Below are 27,403 nucleotides of genomic sequence, written 5' to 3'. Positions count from 1 at the left end.
CTGGCAACCAGCCTAGCTCTGGCCAGCCCCTTCTAGACATCACCCCTTCAGCTTCGGCCTGGGCTGAGAAAAGGCTGTGTGGCAGCATGGACCCCCCTCAGGGTCCCAGCAGAGCCAACCCCCCGGGGACACTCATGGGACACAGCATGGGTGGCAGGAGCCATTCCACCCGTGGATGAGCCCTCTGGCCAGACTCTGGTACCTCACGGTCCTGCCCATCACTCCCAGCCCACAGCCAGGCACGTGGCCCCCGACCTGGGCCCTCCTGGAGAGAGCTGCACAGCCGTCAGCAGCACAGCTGGGACCACAGCCCAGCAGTCTCAGTGCATATCACAATGGCCAGCTTGTGAGTGGATGCTCCAAGTCACATGACCCCCAGGTAGGAAGGTTTGCGCATGTTTCATCAGGATAAAGGGAAAGAAGCTCACCTTAAACTCTATGAAGGCTTTAGACAGAAAACAGGAAAGCATGACAGTCTGTGTCTCCATGGTGAGGTCAGTTCTGGGAGGGCTGAGCCTGATGCAGAGTGGGTGTGCACAAGCTGCAGGGCACCCGGGGCTGCAGGTGGAGGACACAGCCAATAGGATGGGCCTCAGTCACACAGTGCTCAGGGCTGGGGACTCAAAGGCACAGAGGCTGAGGCTTTGTAAGTACTGCTGGAGGGCTGGGGGATGACTAAGTCACTGGGGCCTTCCCAGCCTGGCAGTCTCCTATCTGTGTAACAAGCTCCCAGCAGCCAGTGTAGGATGGCAGCCCCGGCAGGAGGATACACTAGGACATTCCGCCCGTCCTGCAGATCTCCAGCACTGACCAGCATCCACAGCACAGTCAACTGGGGTTAAGAAAGTAGGAATGAGTCAGGTGTGGTAGCTCACGTCTGTAATCCCAGCACTTTGGGAGGCCGAGGCAGGTGAATCACGAGGTCAGGAGATTCAGCCCACCCTGGCCAACATGGTGAAACCCCACCCTGCTAAAACACAAAAAATTAGCCGGGCAAGGTGGCGCGTGCCTGTAGTCCCAGCTACTCGGGAGGCTGAGACAGTGGATTCGCTTGAACCCAGGAGGCGGAGGTTGCAGTGAGCCAAGATCACACTGCTGCACTCCAGCCTGGTGACAGAGTGGGACTCTGTCTCAAAAAAAAGAAGGAGGAATGAAAAACCTTCAGAATGGTCCCACCCACCCTCTGGTCCACTCCTAGAATGTTACTCCAGAAAAATCAGCCAGGTGTGGTGGCTCACGCCTGTAATCCCAGCACTTTGGGAGGCTGAGACAGATCATGAGGTCAGGAGTTTGAGACCAGCCTGGCTAACATATTGAAACCCCATCTCTACTAAAAATACAAAAAATTAGCTGGACGTGGTGGCACACACCTGTAATCCCAGCTACTCAGGAGGCTGAGGCAGAAGAATCACTTGAACCCGGGAGGCAAAGGTTGCAGTGAGCTGAGATCCTACTGCTGCACTCCAGCCCAGGAGACAGTGCGAGACTGTCTCAAAAAAAAAAAAAAAAAGAAAGAAAAGAAAGAAAAGAAAAACCAAGGGCCAGGCACAGTGGCTGATGCCTGTAATCCCAGCACTTTGGGAGGCTGAGACAGGTGGATGACCTGAGGTCAGGAGTTCCAGACCAGCTTGGCCAACATGCCAAATCCATCTCTACTAAAAATACAAAAATTAGCCAGGCATGGTGGTGGATGCCTGTAGTACCAGCTACACCGAGCGTGGTGACAGGTGACTGCAGTCCCAGCTACTCAGAAAGCTGAGACAGAAGAATTGCTTGAGCCCAGGTGGCAGGGGTTGCAGTGACCCAAGATCGCGCCACTGCACTCCAGTCTGGGTGACACAGCGAGATTCTGTCTCAAGAGAAAAAAAAAGAAAAAGAAAATACGGCTGGGCGCAGTGGCTCAATCCTGTAATCCCAGCACCTTGGGAGGCCAAGGCGGGCAAATCACAAGGTCAGGAGATCAAGACCATCCCGGCCAATATGGTGAAACCCCATCTCTACTAAAAATACAAAAATTAGCTGGGTGTAGTGGTGCGTGCCTGTAGTCTCAGCTACTTGGGAGGCTGAGGCAGGAGAAACACTTGAACCCTGCCTAGGGTAGGTGGAGGTTGCAGTGAGCCAAGATCATGCCACTGCACTCCAGCCTGGCAACAGAGTGAGACTCCATTCCAAAAAAAAAAAAGAAAATACTGACCCCAGCACACAGTTAAATAAATCTCAGCACACTCATACAGAAACATGCTATCCAGTCACTCAAAAGGATAATGGAGCCACATATTCATTAATATGCCTACAATAGAGTTTACTGAAAATAGCAAGTCATCAAACCATGTTTCTACAGTGATGTTTTGGAAAAATGAACATGTGAATACACACTGTCTTAGTTCATTTTGTGGTGCTATAACAGAATACCATAGACTGGGTAACTTATTTTTAAAAAACAGGAAGGAGGGAGGGAGGGAGGGAGGGAGGGAGGGAGGGAGGGAGGGAGGGAGGGAGGGAGGGAGGAAGGAAGGAAGGAAGGAAGGAAGGAAGGAAGGAAGGAAGGAAGGAAGGAAGGAAGGAAGGAAGGAAGGAAGGAAGGAAGTTTTTTACAGTTCTGGAGGCTGGGAACTCCAAGGTCAAGGAGCTGGTGAGGGCTTTGTGTATTACCCCCAGGCAGAAGGCAAAGGGCAAGAGAACAAGCCAGCAAGAGGGGACAGATTCCCTCTTTTTTTTTTGAGATGGAATTTCGCTCTTGTTGCCCAGGCTGGAGTGCAGTGGCACGATCTCAGCTCACCACAACCTCCGCCTCCCGGGTTCAAGTGATTCTCCTGCCTCACCCTCCCGAGTAGCCGGGATTACAGGCACGTGCCACCACACCTGGCTAATTTTTGTACTTTTTGTAGAGACAGGGTTTCACCATGTTGGCCAGGCTGGTCTCAAATTCCTGACCTCAAGCGATCTGCCCACATAGGCTTCCCAAAGTTCTGGGCTTACAGGCATGAGCCACCTCACCCAGCCCCAAATTTGCTTTATAACAAGCTCGCTCCCAAGATAACAGCACTAATCCATTCGTGAGGGCAGAGCTTGATGATCTAATCCCCTCTCATTAGGCCTCACCTCCCAACACTGTTGCACTGGGGATTAAGGTTCTAATACATGAACTTCAGGGGACACATTCAAACCACAGCAGGTACACGAAAATATCTGGTAAGATAGTCTACATTCAAAATTATTAGGCTGGGCCCGGTGGTTCACGCCTGTAATCCTAGCACTCTTGGGAGGCCAAGGCGGGCAGATTATGAAGTCAGGAGTTCAAGACCGGCCTGGCCAGCATGGTGAAACCCCATCTCTACTAAAAATACAAAAATTAGCCAGGCGTGGTGGCACGTACCTATAACCCAGCTACTTAGGAGGCTGAGGCAGGAGAATCGCTTGAAACCAGGAAGCAGAGGTTGCAGTGGGCTGAGATCGCACCATTGCACTCCAGTCTGGTGACAGGGTGAAACACTGCCTCAAAAGAAAAAAAAAAAAAAATGATTATTCCTGGGTGGTAAGATTTTAGGGTCTTTCTTTTTACCTTGCCACGTTGAGCAGACAGGTTAGTACAGATGTTATTAATGACACCAGACACTATCTTGGTACTCAGTCCCATTGTTGCCCTTCAGTGCCCTTCTTTGCAAAGCAGGGGGCTGGAAGCCCTGATCTGTGGGGTCTTAACAGAGGGAGGCATTTGTGCTCATGAGAAGGAGGGAGGAACCCATGCTGCGCTGGGCAGTGGCAGTGGGACAGAAGTGAGAACAGCCTCTCAGGGTCCTGTCATGCTGGTGAGGTGCACAGGACTCATGGAGGAGTTGCCTGGGATCGGAGGAGGGTGGGTTCTCAGTAGGCCCCTGTAGTGGGTGGGAGGCAGCAGGGAACCAATGGCCCCTTTTGTGCCTCCAGCTCCAATTCCCTGTATTAAATCCCTTTCTGCTTGAAATACCTAGAGTGGCTTCTGTTTTCCTGACTGGACACTGACTGGTTCATCTGATTAATAAAATTCTTTCTTTCTTTCTTTCTTTAGAGATGGAGTCTCACTCTGTCCCCCAGGCTGGAGTGCCGTGGCACGATCTTGGTTCACTGCAACCTCCGCCTCCTGGGTTCAAGCCATTCTCCTGCCTCAGCCTCCCGAGCAGCTGGGACTACAGGCATGCACTAACACACGCAGCTAATTTTTGTATTTTTAGTAGAGACAGGATTTCACCATATTGGCCAGTCTAGTCTCGAACTCCTGACCTCGTGATCTGCCCGCCTCGGCCTCCCTAAGTGCTGGAATTACAGGTGTGAGCCACCACATCCAGCCAAAATTCCTTGTTTTAAAAGCAGGGAAGTGTAGAGAAAATCTCAGAGCATGAGATTTTTCTGTGTCAAGTATTAAATCCTGCTTCTCTGGAAACACACTCACAATTTGATGGGGTCCCAGTACCTCCCAAGAACACAGGTGTGTGCAGCCAGCCAGCAGTGTGGTGACAGTACCAGCAGCTCACAGGAGGACATATCACTCGGATGGCTGCTGGGGAAGGCGGTGGGGTATACACAGAGCTGACCTGGCAAGCACATGGCAGGATGAACAACAAACATCCTCAAAGCAGAAGCAGCGAGGCCACAGGGGCCACACACTGAGGTCGATTCCACCACACAGCATTTATCTCACGAGCAAGTAAGTCCCAGCAGTCCCAGGTAACCCAGAAGAAGCTCTCAGGACATAACGCATGGCTGGGCCAGGTGTCTGACAGCAGGTGCTATCAGGGCTGTGGCTGAAGCTCTGGGAGGCAGGGAGACTAGGGTGGGGAGTGGGGAGCAGAACTGCAGTCAGGAGCCAGGAGTGCAGGCTAAATAAATACTGAAATACCACCTGGTCAGTGCGGCTGAGGACACTCATGGATAAGACAGCACCCCCTCCAGAGGCAGGAGAACCTCAGGGCTCCAACCACAGGCCCCAGTGGAAGTGGCACAGGCCCAGGGCTCAGGGGCAGTCCAGGGCGGCCATGTGAGAGGCATCATGGGAGAGGGACAGTCAGGGGTGACACCGAGGTGACCAACTTGGCCTGGTTTAGCCAGGACTTTCCCATTTTATAACTGAAAGTCCCATGTCCCAAAACCCCTCAGTCCCAGGCAAACTGGGCCAGTTGGTGACTTTAGTCCCAGCCTACAGGTGGGAGGGAAAGGATTAAGGCAAGACCCTGAAGCCACTGGGAACCACCACTGGGCAGAATCCCCACTCTGTCCCCATGCAGACAGGCAGGTACTGGACCCTGGGCTGCAGCCTGCCCCTCAGTCCCTTCCTCACACTGCCAGGTGTCTCCCTCCCTGCCAGCACCTCTCCACTGAAAACTACCAACCACCATTCAGTGACACAGATAAGTCTTGTGAGTTGACAGTACCTTTCCAAAAATCAATACAAGAAACCCAAAATGATATTGAATATTCTGTTTGAATAATATCATCTGATTTTAAAATGTTCTTTTAGAAGTGTACAATTTCAGGACAGGTGCAGTGGCTCACACCTGTAATCCCAGCACTTTCGGAGGACAAGGCGGGCGGATCACGAGGTCAGGAGATCGAGACCATCCTGGCTAAGAAGGTGAAACCCCGTCTCTACTAAAAATACAAACAAATTAACCGGGCGTGGTGGCGGGTGCCTGTAGTCCCAGCTACTCGAGAGGCTGAGGCAGCAGAATGGTGTGAACCCGGGAGGCGGAGCTTGCAGTGAGCCGAGATTGCACCACTGCACTCCAGCCTGGGTGACAGAGTGAGACTCTGTCTCAAAAAAAATAAAAAATAAAAAAAATAAGTGTATAATTTCAGGCTAGACGCAGTGGCTCATGCCTGTCATCCCAGCACTTTGGGAGGCTGAGGCAGGCAGATCACCCGAGGTCAGGAGTTCAAGGCCAGCCTGGCCAATATGGTGAAACCCCATCTCTACTAAAAATACAAAAAACAGTCCAGGCACAGTGGCTCAGACCTGTAATCTCAGCATTTTGGGAGGCCGAAGCAGGTAGATCACCTGAGGTCAGGAGTTCGAGAGCAGCCTGGCCAACATGGCGAAACCCTGTCTCTACTGAAAATACAAAAATTAGCCAGGCATGGTGGCGCACACCTGTAATTCCAGCTACTCAGGAGGCTGAGGCAAGAAAATCGCTTGAACCCGGGAAGTAGAGGTTGTAGTGAGCCAAGATTGTGCCACTGCATTCCAGCCTGGGCGACAGAGTGAGACTGTGTCTCAACAACAAAAGAAAGCAGTATACAGTTTCAGGATGACGAAAACATTCTGCAATAAACAGTGGTGATGGCTGCACAACATGTGAATGTACTAAATGCCACTAAATCGTATGCCTCAGACAGTGAATTTCAGGTTCAGTGAACTGTACCACAATTCAGAACAAAAGGTAACCAAGGCTTCCCTCAGAAATCAGAAATCCTGGCAGTGTGAATCGGGGTAACCTGTCACCAGCTGCTGATGGCACCAAGGTCACCCTCCCTAGAAGAATAGGCCAACCCTGCCAAGAGAGCCCGGGGAGGTCGCACCCTCTGACAATGATGATGCAGGTGCTGTCTTGTAAGTAAACAGAAGGAAAGAACACGCTTTTAACTTATTTTATTGAGACGGGGCCTCACTCTGTCGCCCAGGCTGGCGTGCAATGGTGTGATCATGGCTCACTCAGCCTCAAACTTCCGGGCTCAAGTGATCCTCCCGCCTCAGCCTCCTGAGTCACTGGGACTACAGGCACTTGCCACCACACCAGTTTTTGGTTTTGTTTTTTTTTTTAATTAATTACTTTTTGTAGAGACAGGGTCTCGCCATGTTGCCCAGGCTGGTCTTGAACTCCTGGCCTCAAGCAAGCCTCCTGCCTCAGACTCCCAAAGTGCTGGGATTAGAAGCATGAGCCACCACACCCAGCCAGATGCTTTTCAAAGCTCATTTTCTGCCACCTTGACACCTCCTGGGTAATTTCCTCGACCAGCTCATGTTATGTTGCTCCTCCAGCCCAACGGACCACAAAATCCATTCCCTCCACTTCTCACCCAGGCACACAACTCTCTCAGGACACAAGCAACACCCTGTGTTGGGCCAGGCAGGAAACTGTGGGGTGGGGACTGGCAGGAAGGCAGACGGCCGAGGGCTGTCCCCTCACACTCCCTCCCCGTTTCCCACTGCAGCTGACCCCCACTGACCCATGCCCAGAACCCCACCAAAACCCATGTCACAGTTGGCAAAGCCATGGGACGTCCTTTTTGTGTTTTAAAGCAAGGGGACCCTTATCACCTATAAGGGATGAGCTGGGCTCATCCACTTCCTGAGGCTCGTGACTCTGGAGCAGAATCCAGAGGGTCTGGCTCTGGCTGGGGCAGGTTCTCGCCCCAATGGATCATTCCCCAGAGGTATAAAAACCACCTCCCCATCCCCCACTGCCTCAGTTTCCCCAGCTGCAGAGCACGGAGTTGCCAGGGGCAAGTATGGTCCGTGAAGAGGCTTGGCCCATTTTCCCACTGCTTCGCCTTTGCTCTGGCAAAAAATGCTGGGCCGAGGAGCCACAGGAAAAACAGGAGGGAACGGAGAATTCCTGCCGTAAACGCAATGGGTTTCCCAGGCCAAACTGGAGACTCAGACGGCCGTCCAACACCAAAGCAACCGGTTTCCTGCCTACGGGGTCATCCCGGCCTGGTTTCCCCCCAAAACAGACTCCATCTGGTACTTGTCATCTTCCACAGGGCACAAGGCGGTGTCTGGAGGGCAGAACCACAGTGGCTGGTATGCACCGTCCCGGCGCCCCAGGCCAGATCTTCTCTTGGTACCTCTGTCCACAGTGAGGTGCCCCTGAGCTTCCTGTCCTGCACACACAGACACACCCCTGACCTCTGACGGCCACGTGCAGGATGGACAGGAAGTCTCACAGAACAATAAACCTTCATATTTTCCATTCTCTTCTCTTTGAAGAATTGGAAAACTTGTGATGACACGTTAGAATTTTCCATGCTTAGAAGCAAGGGCTGCATTGAAGAGGCGACTCCCATGGCTATGGCACTTGGCATCGAGACCCAGAGGGAAAGGGAGGGCGTGCTGTCATCTGAAAGCACCCACCATCCCCTGTGTCCCCATATTCTGTTTACTACACACTTCCCACGGTGTCCCTTTTTTTTTTTTTTTTTTTTTTTTTTTAATTGAGACAGAGTTTCACTCTTATTGCCCAGGCCAGAGTGTAATGGCAGGACCTCGGCTCACTGCAACTTCCGCCTCCTAGGTTCCAGCCTGGGTGACAGAGTGAGACTCCATATCAAAAAATTAAAAACAAACAAACAAAAAAAACCACCAACATAAAGACAAGAAAATACTGACACATGCTGCACTGCGCATGACTCGGAAAGCATGACGTTGGCCGGGGAGAAGACAGACGCAAAACAGAAGCTCACGGGTTGGGGCTGCCAGAGGGTATGGGCTTTCCTTTGGGGGGAATGAAAATGTTTTGGAACTGGACGGGTGGGGGTGTTGCACACCACAGTGATGTTCTAAATGCCACAAAATGGCTCACATTAAAATGGTTAACTTCACTTTCTTTTTTTTTTTTTTTTTTTTTTCTGAGACGGAGTCTTGCTCTGCCGCCCAGGCTGGAGTGCAGTGGCCGGTTCTCAGCTCACTGCAAGCTCCGCCTCCCGGGTTCACGCCATTTTCCTGCCTCAGCCTCCCGAGTAGCTGGGACTACAGGCGCCCGCCACCTCGCCCGGCTAGTTTTTTTTTTGTATTTTTTAGTAGAGACGGGGTTTCACCGTATTAGCCAGGATGGTCTCGATCTCCTGACCTCGTGATCCGCCCGTCTCGGCCTCCCAAAGTGCTGGGATTACAGGCTTGAGCCACCGCGCCCGGCCGTTAACTTCACTTTCTGTGAATTTCACCTCCGTAGAAACAAACAAGGACAGAGATCCAGCCAAATTGCTTCAATGTATCCAAATGCCGATACAAACACACTTGAACCAGCACGTGTACTGGTGGTTTTGGACCCAAGGCTTGGTCATGAAGAGAGGGGGCTGAGGGCCAGCACTGGGCCGCACAGAGCACAGGGCTAGGATTTGGGAGTCCCTGGGTTGGCCCGGGGAGCATCGGTCTCAGTTGCCCACCACAGCTCACCTCTTGTCCGAGTTGGTGGAACCAGGTGGAGGCTGGGCATCAGGCCTGAATGCCCAGCTGGTCTCCCTTCCCGGGCGGGGCTGGGAGATGCCTGAGACACCCACATACCCAGGGACCCCCTCCCATGCCCCTGAGATGCAAGGTCCCAGAACCTGCAGAAAAACCAGGAAACACTGGACCCTGCAGAGGTGCCTCCAGAAACACGGAGCCTTCCTTGCACTCAGGGCTCCTAAAACAGGGAACATGTTCGTGTGTGTGGCTGTCAATATGCAGTCAAATAACCAGAGATTTCATCCACATACCAGGTGCAAGATTTGTATTTCAGTACCTACCCCATTGCTTTTTTTTTTTTGAGACAGAGTTTCGCTCTTGTCACCCAGGCTGGAGTGCAATGGCGTAATCTCGGCTCCCGGCAACCTCCACCTCCTGGGTTCAAGCGATTCTCCTGCCTTACCCACCCGAGTAGGTGGGATTATAGGTGCCCGCTACCACACCCAGCTAATTTTTGTATTTTTTTAGTAGAGATGGGGTTTCATCAGGTTGGCCAGGCTGGTCTCCAACTCCTGACCTCAGGTGATCCACGCGCCTCAGCTTCCTAAAGTGCTAGGATTCCAGGCATGGGCCACTGCACCCAGCCCCCTATTGCCATTTATGATGGCAAGACACAGGCTGAGAGCACAAGAAAAGGCACAGAAGGAAGAAGAGCCCCAAGCCCGGCAGGAGGCTCTGGATGGCCTCAACCCCCAGGACAGGACCAAAGGAACCCGCTCAGTGCTCAAGCTCTCAGGGAAATCACACCCCGAACTACAGACACAGGCACCTGCTCCCACACCTCCCACACCTGAGTGTCTGCAACAGTTTGCGTTAGTTCTTCTAGCATTTTTTTCTTGTAATAAAATGTACATAACACGGAACTTAACACGGTAACCACTTTTTTTTTTTTTTTTTTTTTTTTTGAGACACAGTCTTGCTCTTGTCACCCAGGCTAGAGTAAAATGGCACGATCTCAGCTCACTGCAACCTCCACCTCCCCAGTTCAAGCAATTCTCCTACCTCAGCCTCCCGAGTAGCCGGGATTACAGGCACCCGTCATCAGGCCCGGCTAATTTTTTGTATTTTTAGTAGAGACAGGGTTTCACCAGGTTGGCCAGGCTGATCTCGAGCTCCTGACCTCATGTGATCCACCTGCCTCGGCCTCCCAAAGTGCTGGGATTACAGGCATGAGCCACGGTACCTGGCCCACTGTAACCATTTTTAAATGCACCCACAGTTTAGGGGCATGAAGTACGTTCACACTGTTATACAACCATCACCACCCTCCATCTCCAGAGCCTTTCACATTCCCAAAGTGAAACTCTGTCGCCATTAAACACCAACTCCTGTCCCCTCGCCACCCCCTGGCACCCACTTCCTGTCTCTATGAATTTGACTCCTCTAGGAACCTCAGTGGAATCATACAGAATTTGTGCTTTCGCATCTTGCTCATTTCACTTAGCATAATGTCCTAATATCCTCAAGGTTCATCCACATTGAAGCAAGTGTCAGAACTTCTGTCCTTTTCCAGGCTGAGTAGTATTCCACCGTGCAAATGAACCACACATGTTGCTTATCCATTCATCTGTCCACGGACATCTGGGGTGCTTCCACCTTTTGGTTACTGTGAGTAACACTGCTATGAACATGGGTGTACAAATACCTCTTTAAAGATCTTATTTTCAGCCAGGCTGGGCGTGGTGGCTCACGCCTGTAATCCCAACACTTTGGGAGGCTTGAGGCAGGCAGGTCACCTGAGGTCAGAAATTTGGGACCATCCTGGCCAACATGGAGAAACCCCGTCTCTACTAAAAATATAATAATTAGCCAGGTGTGGCGGCACACGCCTGTAATCCCAGCTGCTTGGGAGGCAGAGGCAGGAGAATTGCTTAAACCCAGGAGGTGGAGGCTGCAGTGAGCCGAGATCGCACCATTGCACTCCAGCCTGGGCAACAGAGTGAGACTCCATCTCAAAAACAAAAATAAAAATAAAGATCTTGTTTTCAATTAGGTTATACCCAGAAGTGGGATCGCTGGAGCATATGGTAGTTCTATTTTTCATATTTTGCAGAACCTCCATACTGTGTTCCCTAGCAGCTGCACCATTTTATACCCCGCCAAAAGAGCAAAAGCGTTCCAGTTTCCATGCATCCTTCAACACGTGTTTTCTGAGTTTTTTTTTGACCACAGTCATCCTAATGGGTATGCAGTAGTATCTCCTTGCAGGTTTGGGGTTTTTTTGTGTGTGTGTCAGTCAACTCACTGGCAAATGGTTATTTCCCTGCAAGAGCGTGTATGTGTGAGACAGGGTCTGACTCTGTTGCCCAGACTGGAGTGCAGTGATGCAATCTCAGCTCACTGCAACCTCCACCTCACAGGCTGAGGAGAACCTCCCACCTCAGCCTCTTGTGTAGCTGAGACTAGAGGCCCATGCTACCAAGCCCAGCTAATTTTTTTATATTTTGTATATTCTTTTGGTAGAAATTGCCAATTCCTGGGCTCAAGCAATCCTCCTGCCTCAGATTCCGAAAGTGCCAGGATTATAAGCTGGAGTCCCCATGCCTGCGGTTTTGATTTGAATTTCCCTGTTGACTAATGATGCTGAGCATCTTTTTTGGTGCTTATTGGCCATTTGTATCTTTGGAAGAAATGTCTACTCAAGTTCTTTGCTCATTTTTTTTTTTTGAGACGGAGTCTCGTTCTGTCGCCCAGGCTGGAGTGCAGTGGCACGATCTCAGCTCACTGCAAGCTCCGCCTGCTGGGTTTATGCCATTCTCCTGCCTCAGCCTCCCGAGTAGCTGGGACTACAGGCGCCCGCCACGTCGCCCGGCTAGTTTTTTGTATTTTTTAGTAGAGACGGGGTTTCACCGTGTTAGCCAGGATGGTCTCGATCTCCTGACCTCGTGATCCGCCCGTCTCGGCCTCCCAAAGTGCTGGGATTACAGGCTTGAGCCACCGCGCCCAGCCCTTTGCTCATTTTTTAATTCCATTGTTTTCTTGTTGCTAAATTGTAGGAGTTCTTTATATGGTCCGGATATTAATGCCTCATCATATATATAATTTGCAAATCTTTTATAACAGTTTTTAAATGGGATAATATCTCATTTTTTCCTTGTGACACACATGGAAAAGAAAAGGGAGGTTTCCCAAATCACAGTCAGATCTCCAGGCTGGATCTCTGCTTTTCCAATCCCTAATCTACAGAAGGGTGAGAGGCAGCAGGGAACGGGCCCCAGGCAATGGCCTTCTACCTTCTGAGGTCCAGAGGGGCCAGGCTGACCTAGTGTCAGGTAATCTGCACAGGGCAGCGAGTGGGGCACAGCCCAGGCCTCACCTCTGGTGAAATCTCAGGCCGTCTCCAATGCCAGGAGAACACTCGCTCAGCAGGCCTGCATCGCATGCTGGGCATCACCACACATCACAGGACAGCCGCTGGGGCCTTGGCCGACGGTGGAACTGCAGGGCAGCTGAACAACTTCATTCTGATGATGAAAACCGCCCTGCAACAATCAACTCACTGACAAATGGTTATTGCCCTGCAAGAGCATTCTTATCTCCGAATGCTAACAGGGCATGTGATTTTATTTGAATTAGTTGCTGTTAGTTTACTTTAACCAAGTGTCATTTAGATTAGATACGAAAAAAAAAATCCTAAAAAATATTTAAAAGACGATACAAAACTGAGAATAAAAACAGACTTTTAAGAAAGAAAAATCTTAGCCTGGTGCAGTGGCTCATGCCTGTAATCCCAGCGCTTTGGGAGGCCAAGGCAGGCGGATCAGCTGAGGTCAGGAGTTCGAGACCAGCCTGGCCAAAGTGGTGAAACCCTGTCTCTACTAAAAATACAAAAATCAGCTGGCTGTGTTTGCAGTGAGTTGAGATCGCACGACTGCCCTCCAGCCTGCGTTCCAGAGCGACTCTGTCTCAAATAAATAAATTAATTAAATTAAAAGAAAGAAAAATCTTGATGGGTGGATGGACAGTTTGAGGGAGGGAGGGAGGGAGGGAGGGAAAAAGAGAGGGCAGGAGAAAGGCAGCTCCCTGGCCAGTAGAATCCCGCTTCTCTGCGCCGGAAGGCCCCTCAACAGGCTTGCGTCAGCCCCTGCTCCCAGCAGGCTCCTTATCTGGTATCTCCCTCCCCAGGCTCCCCAAATAGAGCCTCCAGCTCTGACCAGCGACATGCCTGCCTCCCTGCACCTGGTGTCCACCAGTCCTGCACTCCACAGCTTCTTGTGACAGCTCTACCACAAGAGACCCCACAGGGACCCAGAGAAGGCTCCCAGGAGCCCCTTCTTCAGCCTTAGCCCCTCCCACAATCCTGTAGCAGGCTGCTACCGTCGCCCACCCCTGCAATCAGGCACCATGTGCAGGCAACTCTCAGCCATCCTGTTTCAGGCAATGCAGCCACTTGCACTGAGCTTCCGTCCTCAGAAATCCCCAACTTTGTGTCCCAGGGCCTCACCACTGGCAGACAGAGGGGACCGAAGGTGGTAGTCAATACCACGATTAGAGCACTCAGACCCCAGAGTCTGCGCCTGGCTCTTCCTGCTGCTACAAGCTCTCTAGCCTCAGTTTCTCTGCCCTTACCATGGGGATCCTGTAATATCTCACTGAGATGATGCAGGCACAGCCCAAACAGGCACTGGGGTGGTGGGAAGCACACAGACTCAGGAGGGCCAGGAACAGTGCTCTCGCCCCGCGCCCACTTCTCAATCAGAGCAGGGCCAGCTTCCTTGCCTACCTGATTCCCCTCTTACAGGCCAGCCCCTTGTGCCTGGGACACGCTCAAGCCCCCAGACAAGGCCCGCAGCTCTGAGGGACACCCCCTGTGCCCTGCACATTTCCCATGACAACTGGAAGGGGTGAAGTTGGTGTGTTGGGCGGCTGGAAGGAAAGGTGTTACCTCACACAATGACCTTGAAAGTGGCCCCCACCCCCGCTGTGTGTGTGTGTGTGTGTGTTTTGTTTGTTTTTTAAGAGCCCCTGGCCTTTATCCAGGACAAGAGAACAGGCGCTAGAGGGATGACACCACTAAAAGGCTGGTGTGGGGCTTTTCCCAGCTATGGAATGTTCACGCCCAAAAAGGGGACCTGATTGCTAAGATATCCACAAGTCCTTACCTGAAGCAAAAGCGTAAGAATTCAGCCACTGGTGTTTTCCTGAAAAACGCCCATCCCTTCACCCGGGGCTAAGTCCCTTAGCACGTACGGGAGGAACCGAAAACGGCTCCTGGGGGCTGTCCGTGCTTCTGCGTGGCTCCCTTTGTACCCCAAGTAAAGGCACCGGGCCCTCCACCTGGCAGGCAGCCCCCTCCCGTCACCCCTCCGAGGGTCCTCTCTGGCTCATTCCAGAAACAATCCACACCTCCTACCAGGCCCCAGGCTCACAGGCCACACGAGAGGGAAGCCCAGGGGCCTCCACGAGGAGCAGCCACTAATGCAAGACTGGCCTCTGGACCCTCACAGCTTGAACTTCCGCCTGCATTTCCTCCCAAAACAAGCAAGAGGAAGGCTGGGTCGCTGAATTAAAAAGGGTCGTTTATGACCAGCCACGGTGGCTCATGCCTATAATCCCAACACTTTGGGAGGCCAAAGCGGGTGGATCACCTGAGGTCGGGAGTTCAAGACCAGCCTGATCAACATGGAGAAACCCCATCTCTACCAAAAATACAAAATTAGCTGGGCGTGTTGGCGCATGCCTGTCATCTCAGCTACTCAGGAGGCTCAGGCAGGAGAATCACTTGAACTCGGGGGACAGAGGTTGCAGTGAGCTGAGATCGCGCCATTGCACTCCAGCCTGGGCAACAAGAGTGAAACTCCGTCTCAAAAAAAAAAAGGCGGGGGGTCGTTTACTACAGTCCCTCCCAGCATTCAGGAATTTCATTCTAGGGAATTTGGGGCATTTATATGAACCTGTGCGTTCAGGTTACAGGAAAAGAAGAAAAAACTTAGAAAACGATTTCCCCCAAGGCTGTGAACTGAAGAAATCACGCCAAACTCAGGATTATTTTCTACATGCTGCACCCGCACGATAAAATCTACTTCTGTTTGTATCCAAGTGCTGGCAGGGATGAGCCCCGTGGCACCAGGCCACAGGCCACACCCCAGCTAAGGTGGCCCCTGCCAGGGGTCCCAGCCCCCATCTACCCACCTATCCCGTTCCTAAACAGGTTCTGCTATCGGGTTTCAAAATGTGCAGGCATAGGCACCAGCCCAAACCCAAGGGGACTGTCAGCAGTGACACTGGGGCCGGCATGGAGTTCTGGCATGCCCAGCAACATGGGCCCGTTCCAGGCATGGCCAGCACCACCCCTCCTGCCGGCTCCTGCCCAGGGCTCCAGGAACTCGCCCGGAGTTTCACCTGCCTGCTGCTTCACCTGGACTTTTACAAATGGTCTCTCAACACCCCGGTTGGTACATGGGGCCAGTCATAGACCTCTTGTCCCCAGGCAGCTGGTGCTGAGGGGGTGCCCTGCCCTGGTGAGTCCATGTCCCATGGGGCTGTGGCCCCTTGCATTCTCCCAGGCCCCCTTTTCCTATCTGCCTCTTGCTGTTCCATCCCCTCCAGGTCTGATGACTCAGAGATTGAGGCAGAAGTTACTATCCTGGCAAACCCATCTATGAAGCTTGGCCACAGCAGCCCTTTGGGAGACACTGAGGAAGACCTGACACTGCCCACTCCCAATGCCCCTGCGAGGGGCCGGTGCCCACACTAGGTTGCAGGACAGCTAGATGCTGTCCGTAACCTGCCAATTCTGCTGGGCCTTTAGCTCGGCCTTGTGCGGGCCCCGTCCCCATGACACCCCGCCTTCCCTCTGAGGCTGGATCCCGTTCCCACCCCACTCATGCCAGCGACCTTGTCATCTGCTCCTCAGAGGCACCCCCAAACCACTCCACTCAGATCTCACAGAGGCCACCAAGGACCTGCCCTTGGCTAACCCATCACATCTCTGTCCCCAGGCTCTCCAACCGCCAGATGGCATCCATCACGGATGACCCCCTCAGAGACCCTCACCCTCCCTCAGCCTCCAGGGCCTTCACCCGTGGGACCTCCCCTGCACGTGGTTATTCCTGCTCCAGCTCCCAAGCAGACCATTCCCCACCCAGCAGGCTACTCAGGCCATAGCTCCTCAAGACTGGGCCTGGGTCCCCTCCTAACTGCCGGCGCCCTCACTTCTGTGTCCATAATCTGAGCTGGTCTCCCCAGTCCGGACTGGCACACACAATCAACTTCAGGACAGTCTCAAAGACACCCAGCCACACGGGGCCAAAAATGGCCTCATGTCTTCTCCCCAGAGTCGATTCCCAGTAAGGACTCTGGCTCAGGGAACGTGCCTCTCTCAGTTTCACTCTCATCTTCCCAGAGCCAGTTTTTTCTGGAAGGCACAGACACGGAACATGCCTCAGGAGCTGCTTGGTCCAGGTTCAAATCCCGCTGTTGCCACCACAAGCTGGTGCCCTGGGAGCCCTGTCCTCGGTCTGCTCATCTCTGGGATGGAGGTGGCAACAGTACTTTGCACGCCGTAGGGTGGCAGCGGGACAACTGCAAGTGATGGGGCCAGCAGAGCCTGGGAGGGTTCCTGGCACATGCAGCATGTCGGCTGGGATATGTCTGACCATCTAAGCTGGCAAATCCCTCCTCAGCCACCCCCATGCTGGAGCAAGCATGATGTTCCCAGTTTCCCTCCCCTCCACTCTCACCGCCCAGCAGCTGGGACACGGGCCCCAGCTCTTGCCCAAATCCTCCCGAGGAGGCCCACCAAACCCTCCACAGTCAGCCCTCTCCCGACCCAGGGGATCCCCCCCACTCCTGGTCTCCCTGCCCGGCACACACTGCACATGCCTGGGGGGTACAGAAGGGTCCCAGCCCATCCTTGCCTGCACCTGGCGTCACCACCCTGCCCCTGAGCTCAGCCCCCTCGCTCATCCGATGGTCCATCTCCACCCAGCTGCAGAAGTCATGATCGCAATGGCTCTCCAAGCTTTCGCACACAGCAGGTGTTCGATAAATGAATCCACACTCCTCATTTCTGAGGCAGTGTTTCTCAAGGTGTGAGCAAGCCACTATCTGCAGACTTATCAGAGCTCTGAAACGGTTAACTCATTGCCAAAAGCACTGAACTCTCCTGGGAAGGTGTGACACTAGCAGAATCCTGCTTGGCCACTGAAGCAATTTAAGATGGTCCGACCCAGGCTGGGTGCGGTGGCTCACGCCTGTAATCCCAGCATTTTGGGAGGCTGAGGCGGGCGGATCGCCTGAGGTCAGGAGTTGGAGACCAGCCTGGCCAGCACGGTGAAACCCCATCTCCACAAAAATACAAAAATTACCCAAGCATGATGGCAGGTGCCTGTAATCCCAGGTACTTGGGAAGCCGAGGCAGCTGAGGCAGGAGAATCACTTGAACCCGGGAGGCGGAGGTTGCAGTGAGCCAAATCATGCCATTGCACTCCAGCCTGGGAGACAGAGCAAAACTCTGTCTCAAAAAATAAAAGGTCCAATCCTTCTCTACCCTGTGAGTTCCAGAAAAGCACGATGCTGTGCATCCAGACAATGCCTGAACAGCAGCCCGCCCCTACTTCCTTCTTTGCAATCGTCTAAGAGTCACTGCGATATCCTGTATTTAACCAGGCAAACACTTAGGGAAGCTTATCAAGCCTAGACGACTTTATACCATCCACTCCCCACCAAAGTCAATGGCAAGAAGGTTACTCAATCCTGTTATTTCACCGAGTTTCAGTATTTTCTGACATGCCTGAATGACTCATCCGCCAATCATTCTCACCCACAAACGCCACTTTCCCACATCCATGGATCTACAACACACACAGCGGGAGAGGCGGGGACATCGTCTTTCTCCCAAGCACCTCATTCTGCAACGAGAGGCCTACAGCCCTGTACCCACGGACACACACTCAAAGTGAATTAGAAATAACACGGCCCGGCAACAGATGACTGGATAAAAGAAATGTGGCACATATACACCGTGGTGTACTATTCCACTATAAAAAAGAACGAGATCCTGGGCTGGGCACGGTGGCTCACGCCTGTAATCCCAGCACTTTAGGAGGCCGAGGCAGGCAGATCACTTGAGGTCAGAAGTTGGAGACCAGCCTGGCCAACATGGTGAAACGTTGTCTCTACTAAACATACAAAAATGAGCTGGGTGTGGTGGTGTGCACCTGTAATCCCACCTACTCAGAAGGCTGAGGTAGGAGAATCACTTGAACCCCGGAGGTAGAGGTTGCAGTGAGCCGAGATCATGCCACTGCACTCCTGGCTGGAAGACAGAGTAAGACTCCGTCTCAAAAAAAAAGAATAAGACCTAGTATTTAGCCCAACAGCAAGACTATAGTCAATAATAATTTAACTGTACATTCAAAAATAACTAAAAGAGTATAACTGGACTGTTCATAATACAAAGGATAAATGCTTGAGGGGGTGGAGACCCCATTCTCCATGATGTGATCATTATACATTGCATACCGGTGCCAAAATATCTCACGTACCTCATAAATATATACACCTGGCCAGGCACAGTGGCTCATGCCTATAATTTCAGCACTCTGGGAGGCCAAGGCAGATGGATCACTTGAGCTCAAGAGCTGGAGACCAGACTGAATAACATAGTGAGCCCTTGTCTCTACTACAAATTTAAAAAAAAAATCAGCCAGGTGTGGTGGTGGAATGAGCTGAGATCAAGGCTGACATGAGTCGTGATCATGCCCCACTGCACTCCAGCTGGGGCAACAGGGCAAGACCCTGTCTCATACACACACACCCATATATACACATACACACACATAAGTTTGTGTATATAACTTACACATAATTCATTATAATGTATATAATTCATTATATATAAATTGTTTTTTTAATTAAAAATAAAAATAAAAATAAAATTAAGAATGTCAATATTTCTGAAAGACCACTGTCCAGAAAGAACACAAAGCATACTCAAGGCTTGAGTTGTCCATTGGCTCATCAGCCACATTGCTCTGAAAAATGCAAACACAGCTTTTATACAAGCTCATAATAAAAAGTCCCTATCACAGAATTTAAAATCTCATTCAAAAACCATCGCAAAAAATGAACATCTTGTATCGCTGGCTGTCATTCAAAACTGGCAGCTATTTGAATTTCACTATATTCTGACGTCAAAAAATTTTCAAAAAATGTTCCGTTCTTGGTGGGCTATATAAAACCATCAACGACTATCTAGTCACAGTCACAGTGATTGTGTTCAACCCCACGCCAGACTAAATGAACTGCCTCCACCATGCGTGCCTTCCCAGGCCCTGCCCTCAGTGCGCCCATCCCTCCTGGGCTCCTCTGCGGAAAGCTGGCAGCCCTTCCTGGAATGGCTCCCACTAAACCCAGTTGATGGCTGGCCTGTTCCATACAGCATTTCCAGGCCAGTCATACTGCATCAAAGGCTTTAGGGCATGGCTGTAAATCCTAAGGAACCAACAACACTCACCTGAAAACAGTGGATGAGTTTGAAACCACCGCTTCCCTGTATTGTTCCTTAATAAAACCTCCGCTTAATTCAAGGGCTGATCTTTCTGTCTGGTCTGTTTTCTACCCAGTGCTTTGCCGTCTGGAACCATAGATCTTCTAGTCAATAGTGATTTGCTTATTTGGAGCATTAAATCCTAGTCAAACGGTCTGAGATTTCCGCACGTCCTTTTATGTGTTTATTTATTTTGAGACAATCTCACTCTGTCGCCCAGGCTACAGTGCAGCAGTGGGAGCTCGGCTCACTGCAAACTCCGCCTCCCAGATCCAAGCGATTTTCCTGCCTCAGCCTCCCAAGCAGCTGGAACTGCAGGTGCTCACCACCACACCTGTCTAATTTATCTATTTTTGGTAGAGACAGAGTTTCACCATGTTGGCCAGGCTGGTCTCGAACTCCCGACCTCAGGTGATCCGCCCACCTCGGCCTCCCACAGTGCTGGGATTACAGGCGTGAGCCACGGCACCCGGTTGTATGCCTACTTTAAAGCAGAGTACCCATTTGACCCTGGAGTAATTCAGTTCAGCAACTAATTCGTCAAAAATGTTCTCCGAAGAAAGAGAGGGGAATGTGAAGGGCGGGCTTTTTCTGTAGATCGTGGTTTAACACCAAGTGCCCCTGCCCACTGGCTGTGCAGCCCTGAGAAGGTCTCTCAACACCCCTGGGCCTCAGTGTCTGCATCTGTAAAATGAGCAGCAGCATGACACCAGTCGGCTCCCAATTACCAGGGAAACACATGACAGTGCAAATAAAAGAGTAAAGAAAACCACTTGCTGGAACCCAGTCAAAGGTAACCACTGTCATATCTGGGTGTGTGTTGGGGCGGTTGGGTGGGTGGGGGAGGCGTGGTGTGGATGCATGAGGACCCAGTGTGTGATTTACACGAGAGTATGAGCGTGTCTGCAAAAGAGCAGAGCCAATAACTGGATGGTTGAGACAGTGACTACATAGCATGGAGCCCCCAACCCATCTTCAGCTGTGGTCCAAGCTGTGCGCCCCAGGTGAGACAGCCCTCAGGAACCAACCTCCCTGGAAGGGAATCCATCCTAAACCCTGCTGTCTGGCTAACAGTGGGGGTACCCACATTACTGATACCACAGACATATAAAACATCCCTGCCCCCAGCATGGATCTGTTCCCACTATCTCGTCCCTTGTTAAATCTAAACCCTATTATCGGGCCAAGTCGTTTTTAAACAGGCCAAATTTCCCATCCCGCTTTATCTATCAGATAAAGTGGTACAGAAGAAGAACTTCCTAAGAATATCCATAGCCCCGGTTAATTCGCCCTTAAGGGCCTATTCCACATTCTCCACACATTTTCACAGTCTCACAAAACCTAAAATATCCACCAACAAATAGATTGTACTGCCAAAATTGTGCTGAAAGTTTGTATCGTATCAAAACTGAATCTGTAAGTTTCACATCTTATAAGCAAACAACTGTAACTGGAAGCTGTTAGCTATCCAACCCTTCCTATATTACAGAATGACAGCCAACTTCAGAAACGAAACAAATCACAAAGTTAACATTTTAATTCTTCCAGGGCTCCTGTGGCAATGTTGTATCCTAATAACTCACTGTTTAAACAATTCCTCTGAAACACTGACTCAAACAGCCCGCCAATCTGAGGTCTTCTTGGCAGTAGTTTGGGTTTACAAATAAGGTCATCTGCCTGCACCAGCATCCTTGGATGTCAGGCAAACCTCAAAGAGCCACTAGGGGACCTTTATTGTTCCCCCAACCCCCGCGAAGTTCTTCTGTCTCTTCTGTGTCTCCCAATTCCAACACCTCCCCAGTCCCGCAGGCCAGCCCTGGCACACAGGGTCAGAGGCGTGGAGGACCAGCCAAACTTCCGACAGCTGAGCCCAGGCTTCCCCTCCCTTCTGTTCACCTCCAGCCCCAGAGCAGGCGAGCAAGGTTCCCACACTGGCTCCACCACTAACTGGGCAGGCCTCTTCAAGAGCACCCAAATTACAAGCCCGCGTTCAGGGGCAGAAGCCAAGATCAAATGAGGCTATGCTTTTCAAAGAGCTTGCACAAAGCCCTACACACGTAAGGCCGACTGTTATTATCTGCAGGAGACAGAAAAACCAGACCAAGGGAACACCGGCTGCATTATAGGGTGACTCAGGGACCCATCTGACAATTTCCAACGGTCCCACCCTGGATTTAATTGGCACATGGAAGGGGCAGTGACCTCTGATCTTCCCAGAGACCCCTGTGGCTGGCTGATGAAAGAGCACCCTCAAGCAAACCCTGTGACCCAGATCACCTGGAGGCCACATTTTAATAGCTGTACTCAGGAGTCACTAGCCTGCTGAGAAAGGTGCTGAGCCCCGGTCTTGAACTTGGAGAACTGCAGGCCTGCTCCCAGCATGCTGACGGAAGCGGCGTGGTGCCTCTCCCCCTCGCTGGGCCTAGGTGGGGTGCTCACCCCCAGCATCCAACCAGCGGCAACAAATCCTTGCAGAGCTGCCCGGGCCCGGCCCAAATGCGCCCCGGCATGCCAGGCGGGGCCCTTGGCGGGTTCCTGAGGCTCTCCAGGAGGCCCATCCGGAGCCGCTCCTCCCACCCCGACGGCCACTCACCAGACACAGACACCTCCATGAGCGCCTCCAGCGGCCGGTTGTTGTCCAGGTCGCGGCTGAGCTGCAGCTCACCCGTGGCGGGGTCCAACAGCAACAGGCGCAGCTCATTGCCCTGCAGGAAGGTGTAGTTGAGGCTGTCTGACACGTCGGGGTCATGGGCCGGGATGCGGCCGATCACCCCGGTGGGGAAGTTGTTGGACTTGTTGGTGACATAGTTGTTGAAGAGGATCTGGAAGTCGGGCAGCACGGGCGGGTTGTCATTCTGGTCCACGAGAAGGATGTGGACCGTGGCTCGGCTCACCAGCGGAGCCGATGTGGCCTGCACCACCAGCACATACTCCCGCCGGACCTCAAAGTCCAGCTCCACCATGGCACGCAGGTCCCCATTGAGCAGGTCCAGCTGGAAGAAATGCCGCATGTCCCCTTCCACGATCTGATACATGATCTGGGCATTGGGGCCTTCATCGGGGTCGTTAGCACGGATCTTTGCCACCACCGACCCCACTGGGTTGTTCTCCTCAACAAACAGCTCCAGCTCGTCCTTCTCAAACATGGGGGCATTGTCATTAATGTCCAAGATGGTCACCTGGATTTCCACCGAGGCGCTAAGGGGAGTGGGACTGCCCCGATCCACAGCCAGAGCCCAAAGGTTGTACACCGCCACATTCTCCCGGTCCAGCCGGCGCTGGGTGCGGATCACACCAGACGTGGGCTCGATGTAGAAGTCCCCATCGCCGTCATCCCCACCCTGGAAGGTGTACAGCAGACGTCCATTGGGACCTGAGTCCCGGTCCGTGGCAGAGACCTGGAGGATGCTGGTTGAGGGTGGAGCATCCTCAAAGATGGAACCCTGGTAGAAATCCCACAGGAACTGGGGCGCATTGTCATTGGCATCGAGGATGAGGATCTCCAGGGTGGTGGTGTCTGACTTCTGCGGGATGCCGTTGTCCTGGGCCATAATGGTCAGTGTGTAGGCGACCTGGTTCTCATAGTCCAACTCCATCATAGTGTACATGGTGCCACTGTCGGGGTCGATGCGGAACTGCGGAACAGGGTCCTGAATCACATAGGTGATGCGGGCATTCTCTCCTGTGTCCTCATCGTTGGCACTGAGGGTAGCAATGGAGGTGCCCACAGGCCTGTCCTCACTGACACTCACTGTGTAATGGGAGCTCTGAAAGACGGGCCGGTGGGTGTTGGCGTCGGTGACATTGATTAGGACATGTGCAGTGTGTGACCGTGTGCCGTCGGAGGCCGTCACTGCCAGCACGTACTGCTGCTCCTGCTTGTAGTCCAGAGGTAGTGCGAGTGTGATGAGGCCTCCCCCTCTCTGGCTGCTGAGTGCAAAGCGGTTCCGGGTGTTGCCCCCCGTGAGCTGGTAGGTAATCACACTGTTAGCGTCACGGTCGCGGGCCTGCAGGGTCAGCACGCTGCTCCCCACAGCCGCATCCTCATTCAGACGAAGCTCGTAGGTGGGCTGCGTGAACACCGGGTCGTTGTCATTCACATCCAGCACCGTGATGGACACGCTGGTGGAGGAGCTCATGGGGGGCGAGCCGTGGTCCACCGCCTCCACCCCGAAGCTGTAGTGCTCCACCTCCTCGCGGTCCAGCTCGGCACACACTGTGATCCAACCGGAGCTGTTGTGGATCTGAAAGGGGAAGTCAGGGGTGGGGGCAGGGTTCTTAGGCCCAGCACTGCCGCCCCCCAGAAAGGCGGAGGCTGTGTCCACCAGGCGATAGTGCAGCCGGGCATTCTCCCCTGAGTCCGCGTCCACCGCCTGAATGTGCACCACGGGGTAGCCCAGGGGCACATTCTCCAGCACCGTGGCCTGGAATGGGCTGCTCACAAAGATAGGCTCGTTGTCGTTGACATCCAGCACCTGCACAGACACCACCCCGGAAGAATTGATGAGCGGGGGCCGGCCCCCATCCTGGGCCTTGATGCTCAGCGAGTACTTCTGGACATCCTCAAAATCCAGGGGGTTGATCACATCCAGGATCCCGCTCAGTGAGTGCAGGTAGAACTGGCCGGCCACGTTCCCGCTGAGGATGCTGTAGTGAATGGCCGCGTTCTGGCCCTGGTCCCGGTCCGTGGCCTGCACTCGCAGCACAGCGGTGTTGAGCCCTACGTCCTCGGGCACCTGGACCACGTAGTTCTGCTCACTGAACTGGGGGTAGTTGTCGTTCTCGTCCTCCACCTCGATGTACACGGTGGCCGTGGCGCTGAGCGGGCCTGGGTTGCGCCCCTGGTCGTTGGCCTCCACCAGCAGCTGGTACTCGGCCGCCTCCTCCCGGTCCAGCACCGCCCTCGTGCTCACCACGCCGGAGCTCTCGTTGAGCTGGAAGACGTCCCACGCGCCCCCCAGCACACGGTAGCGCACGTTGGCGTTGACAGGTGAGTCGCGGTCGCTGGCGCGGATGGTCAGCACCTCGTAGCCCACCTCCAGGTTCTCCCGCACGCGCTCGCGGTACTCCGACTGCTCGAAGACCGGGCTGTGGTCGTTGGTGTCTTTGACCAAGACAGTGATGTAGGTGGTGGCCGAGCGCGGCGGCGTGCTGTAGTCGACGGCCTTCACCCTGAGGACGTGCGTCTCCTTGGTCTCGCGGTCCAGCACGCTGTCCGTGCTCACCGCACCCGTGGCGGAGTCGATGCGGAAGTAGTCCCGGGAGCGCTCGTCGAACAGCCCCTCCATGTAATAGCTCACTCGCTCCTCCTCGCCCTCGATGGTGTAGTGCGCGTGCAGCTGGAGGATGAGGGTGCCCGCCGGCTCGTTCTCAAACAACGCCACCTGGTAGTTGGGCATCGGGAACTTCAGGCTCCCTCTGCCACTCGTGCCCCGCCGGGCCCGTCGCGCCGGCCCCGCCCGAACTTGGGGCAAGTTCGGCGGCAGCGGCGGCGATGGGGATGGCGACGCAGAGGGCGTCCCCGCGGTGGCTGCCTCCAGCGCCAGTCCCACCCGTACAGAGCCAGCCGCGCGCCAAAGGGCGCACAGCAGACGCAAGCGGACCGAACTGCCCGGCGGCAGGCAGATGGGGCGGCCGGGACAGCGGGGCCCGGGGCGCGGCGGGCAGCTGCAGGCGGGTAAGGTGGTCGGACCTGCGAGCGCCGAATGCTGCGCGGCCGCGCCGTCGCCGTGGACCGGGACGCAGAACGCCCCGCAGAGCCGGGCACGGGCTCCGCAGTCGGGATGGTGCGCGCGCGCCCGCAGGCGGCGGCTCAGCGCCGTCGGGACACCGCGGGCCGCCAAGCGGACTTGCAGCGGCAGCGGGCGCCCAGCCAGGCGCACGCAGCCCCGGGGCCCGGCGCCCGAGACGCGCCGCCGTCCTGCCAGCCGCCCATCGCGGCCCACGTCCAGCAGCTCCCGCGGCGCCCCGGACGTGCGCGCGGCTCCCACCGCGTAGGTACAGCCTGGCCCGAGGGCGAAGGCGCGGGCCCCTCCGGGTACGCGCGGCTCCCAGGCGGCCGCTCGCAGCCCCAGCGCCGGCAGGGCGGCGGCGGCGGCCAGGAGCAGCAGCATGGGCAGCACGGGCGGCGGCGGCGCCATGGCCCGGAGCCCGAGCCCGAGCCGGGCGCCCAAACACAATCCATGCACCCGGCGCGCCTCCGCATCCACCCGGCGCGGCCGGGGAGCGGCTTGCGGGCGCCTGGCGCCCGGCCCTCGGGGCGGTCCGCGTCCCGCCTCCCCGGGGGCCCTGGCAGGGACTGTGGGGACCGCGCGCCTGGCCTCCCCCGCAGCTTCCACTTCGAGAGCACTTTGCGAAAGTTTGCGAAGTTGGTTTCAAGATGGCTCCTCCGCGCGTCCCGGGAGGGCGCCGCGCATCAACCTGCGGCGGCGGCGGCGGCGGCTCCAGGCAGCTCCAGGTGGCTCCGGCGCGGGCTCGGCCGGACGGGCGTGGGAAGCGGGGCGGGCCCGGCGCGGGGCGGGGGCCGAGTTCCCGGAGCGGGCTGGGCAGCTCCGCGCCGCGCAGACCCCGGCGGCCGGCTGCTGCCTGGGCGGTGCGCTTGGCCCGCGCCCCCTCCGCCCGCACTCTCCCCGCCCCCGGCCCGGCCCCGCCCCGCCCCCGGCCCAGCCGCGTATTGTTCGGCCCGCGGGGGAGCCGGCTCGGAGGTGAGCGCCGAGAGGATCGCTATGGAGACGCGAGGGCGCGGCCAGGACGGGGGCTGGGGGCCTAGTCCCCGGAGGCCTCCCCACCCAACCTCCCGGGGGGGCGGGGCTGAGGGAACAGGGCCGGGAAAGGTGGGGCTGAGGTTCCCTGTGGCCGCTACCCATGGGGCGGTGGCTCTGCACCTCAGGCCCGGGGCCGAGGCTCAGAGCATGGCTCCTCACCCCGGCAGAAAGATCCACTGAGGCCGCCGCGAAGAGTGCTGCGCGGGTAGGACCCGGGGGCGGAGGACTGGGGCCGAGGGGGCCAGGGAGCCCCCCCATTAAGGACTGCGGAGGCTGTCGAGGGGGTTACCCATTTTACACCAAGACGCACGGAGGCTAAAATGCTTCACCCCAACTAAAACTCCCTGGACTTTGAAACCCAATAGGCAGCTACCGGATCTGCGTCCCACTTGGTTTAAAGCGCAACTTTTAAATGAAAGAAGAAAACCCCGGTTGACATAAGGGATTTGGAGAGGACGACGGAGGCGCGCTCATCTCCCGCTTGCGGCCCGGCCCGAGCGTTCGCGGACGCGTAGCGGAGTCCCAGAGCGTCCGGCTCCTCCCGAAGCGTGTTGCGGGGGAGCGGGAACCAGGGGCCCTGGAAACCGCCTGGGGCTAGCAAGCACCCGCAGGGATTTAGAGCTGTGCCACAGCCCCTGCTCAGCCTCCTACAGAGGACAGCGGGGGGCGGGGGGCAGAGACCTTAGAGCTTTCAGAAAAGCCACACACACCCCTGCCTCCTGCGGGGAACCACGGGGGCCCGGGGGCAGCTTTAGGTCTGCGTAATGGGTACACCTGCCTGCGGATGGTGCAGAGCCATAGAGGGGGTGTAGGCTTAGGACTTCGCGACCCTCGCATGGGCGGGGCTTTGGGACTGTGCAACCAGAGCCTGGGAAGGGCGCGCACTCTCCCTCCGTGGCACTCGGGGCGCGGGAATCCATTGCAGCCCTTAGTGGTCGGGGATGGTAG

The 27,403-nt window shown here is 54.7% G+C and overlaps 1 protein-coding gene across 1 annotated transcript in view; it reads right to left on the bottom strand.

Annotated features, from left to right (window-relative positions):
* Positions 1-26,152, bottom strand: part of CELSR1 (cadherin EGF LAG seven-pass G-type receptor 1) — a 186,531-nt gene extending 160,379 nt beyond the window's left edge. Inside the window, 1 exon segment of the mRNA XM_030914895.1 lies at positions 22,285-26,152. Within this exon segment, the coding sequence (XP_030770755.1) occupies positions 22,285-25,831 (3,547 nt within the window). The 5' untranslated portion in view covers positions 25,832-26,152.
* Positions 26,153-27,403: the final 1,251 nt, after the last annotated feature.

This window comes from Rhinopithecus roxellana, chromosome 13, assembly GCF_007565055.1.
Source record: "Rhinopithecus roxellana isolate Shanxi Qingling chromosome 13, ASM756505v1, whole genome shotgun sequence".
NCBI classification, from domain to species: Eukaryota; Metazoa; Chordata; class Mammalia; order Primates; family Cercopithecidae; genus Rhinopithecus; species Rhinopithecus roxellana.
This window is presented reverse-complemented; position numbering and strand designations above follow the sequence as displayed.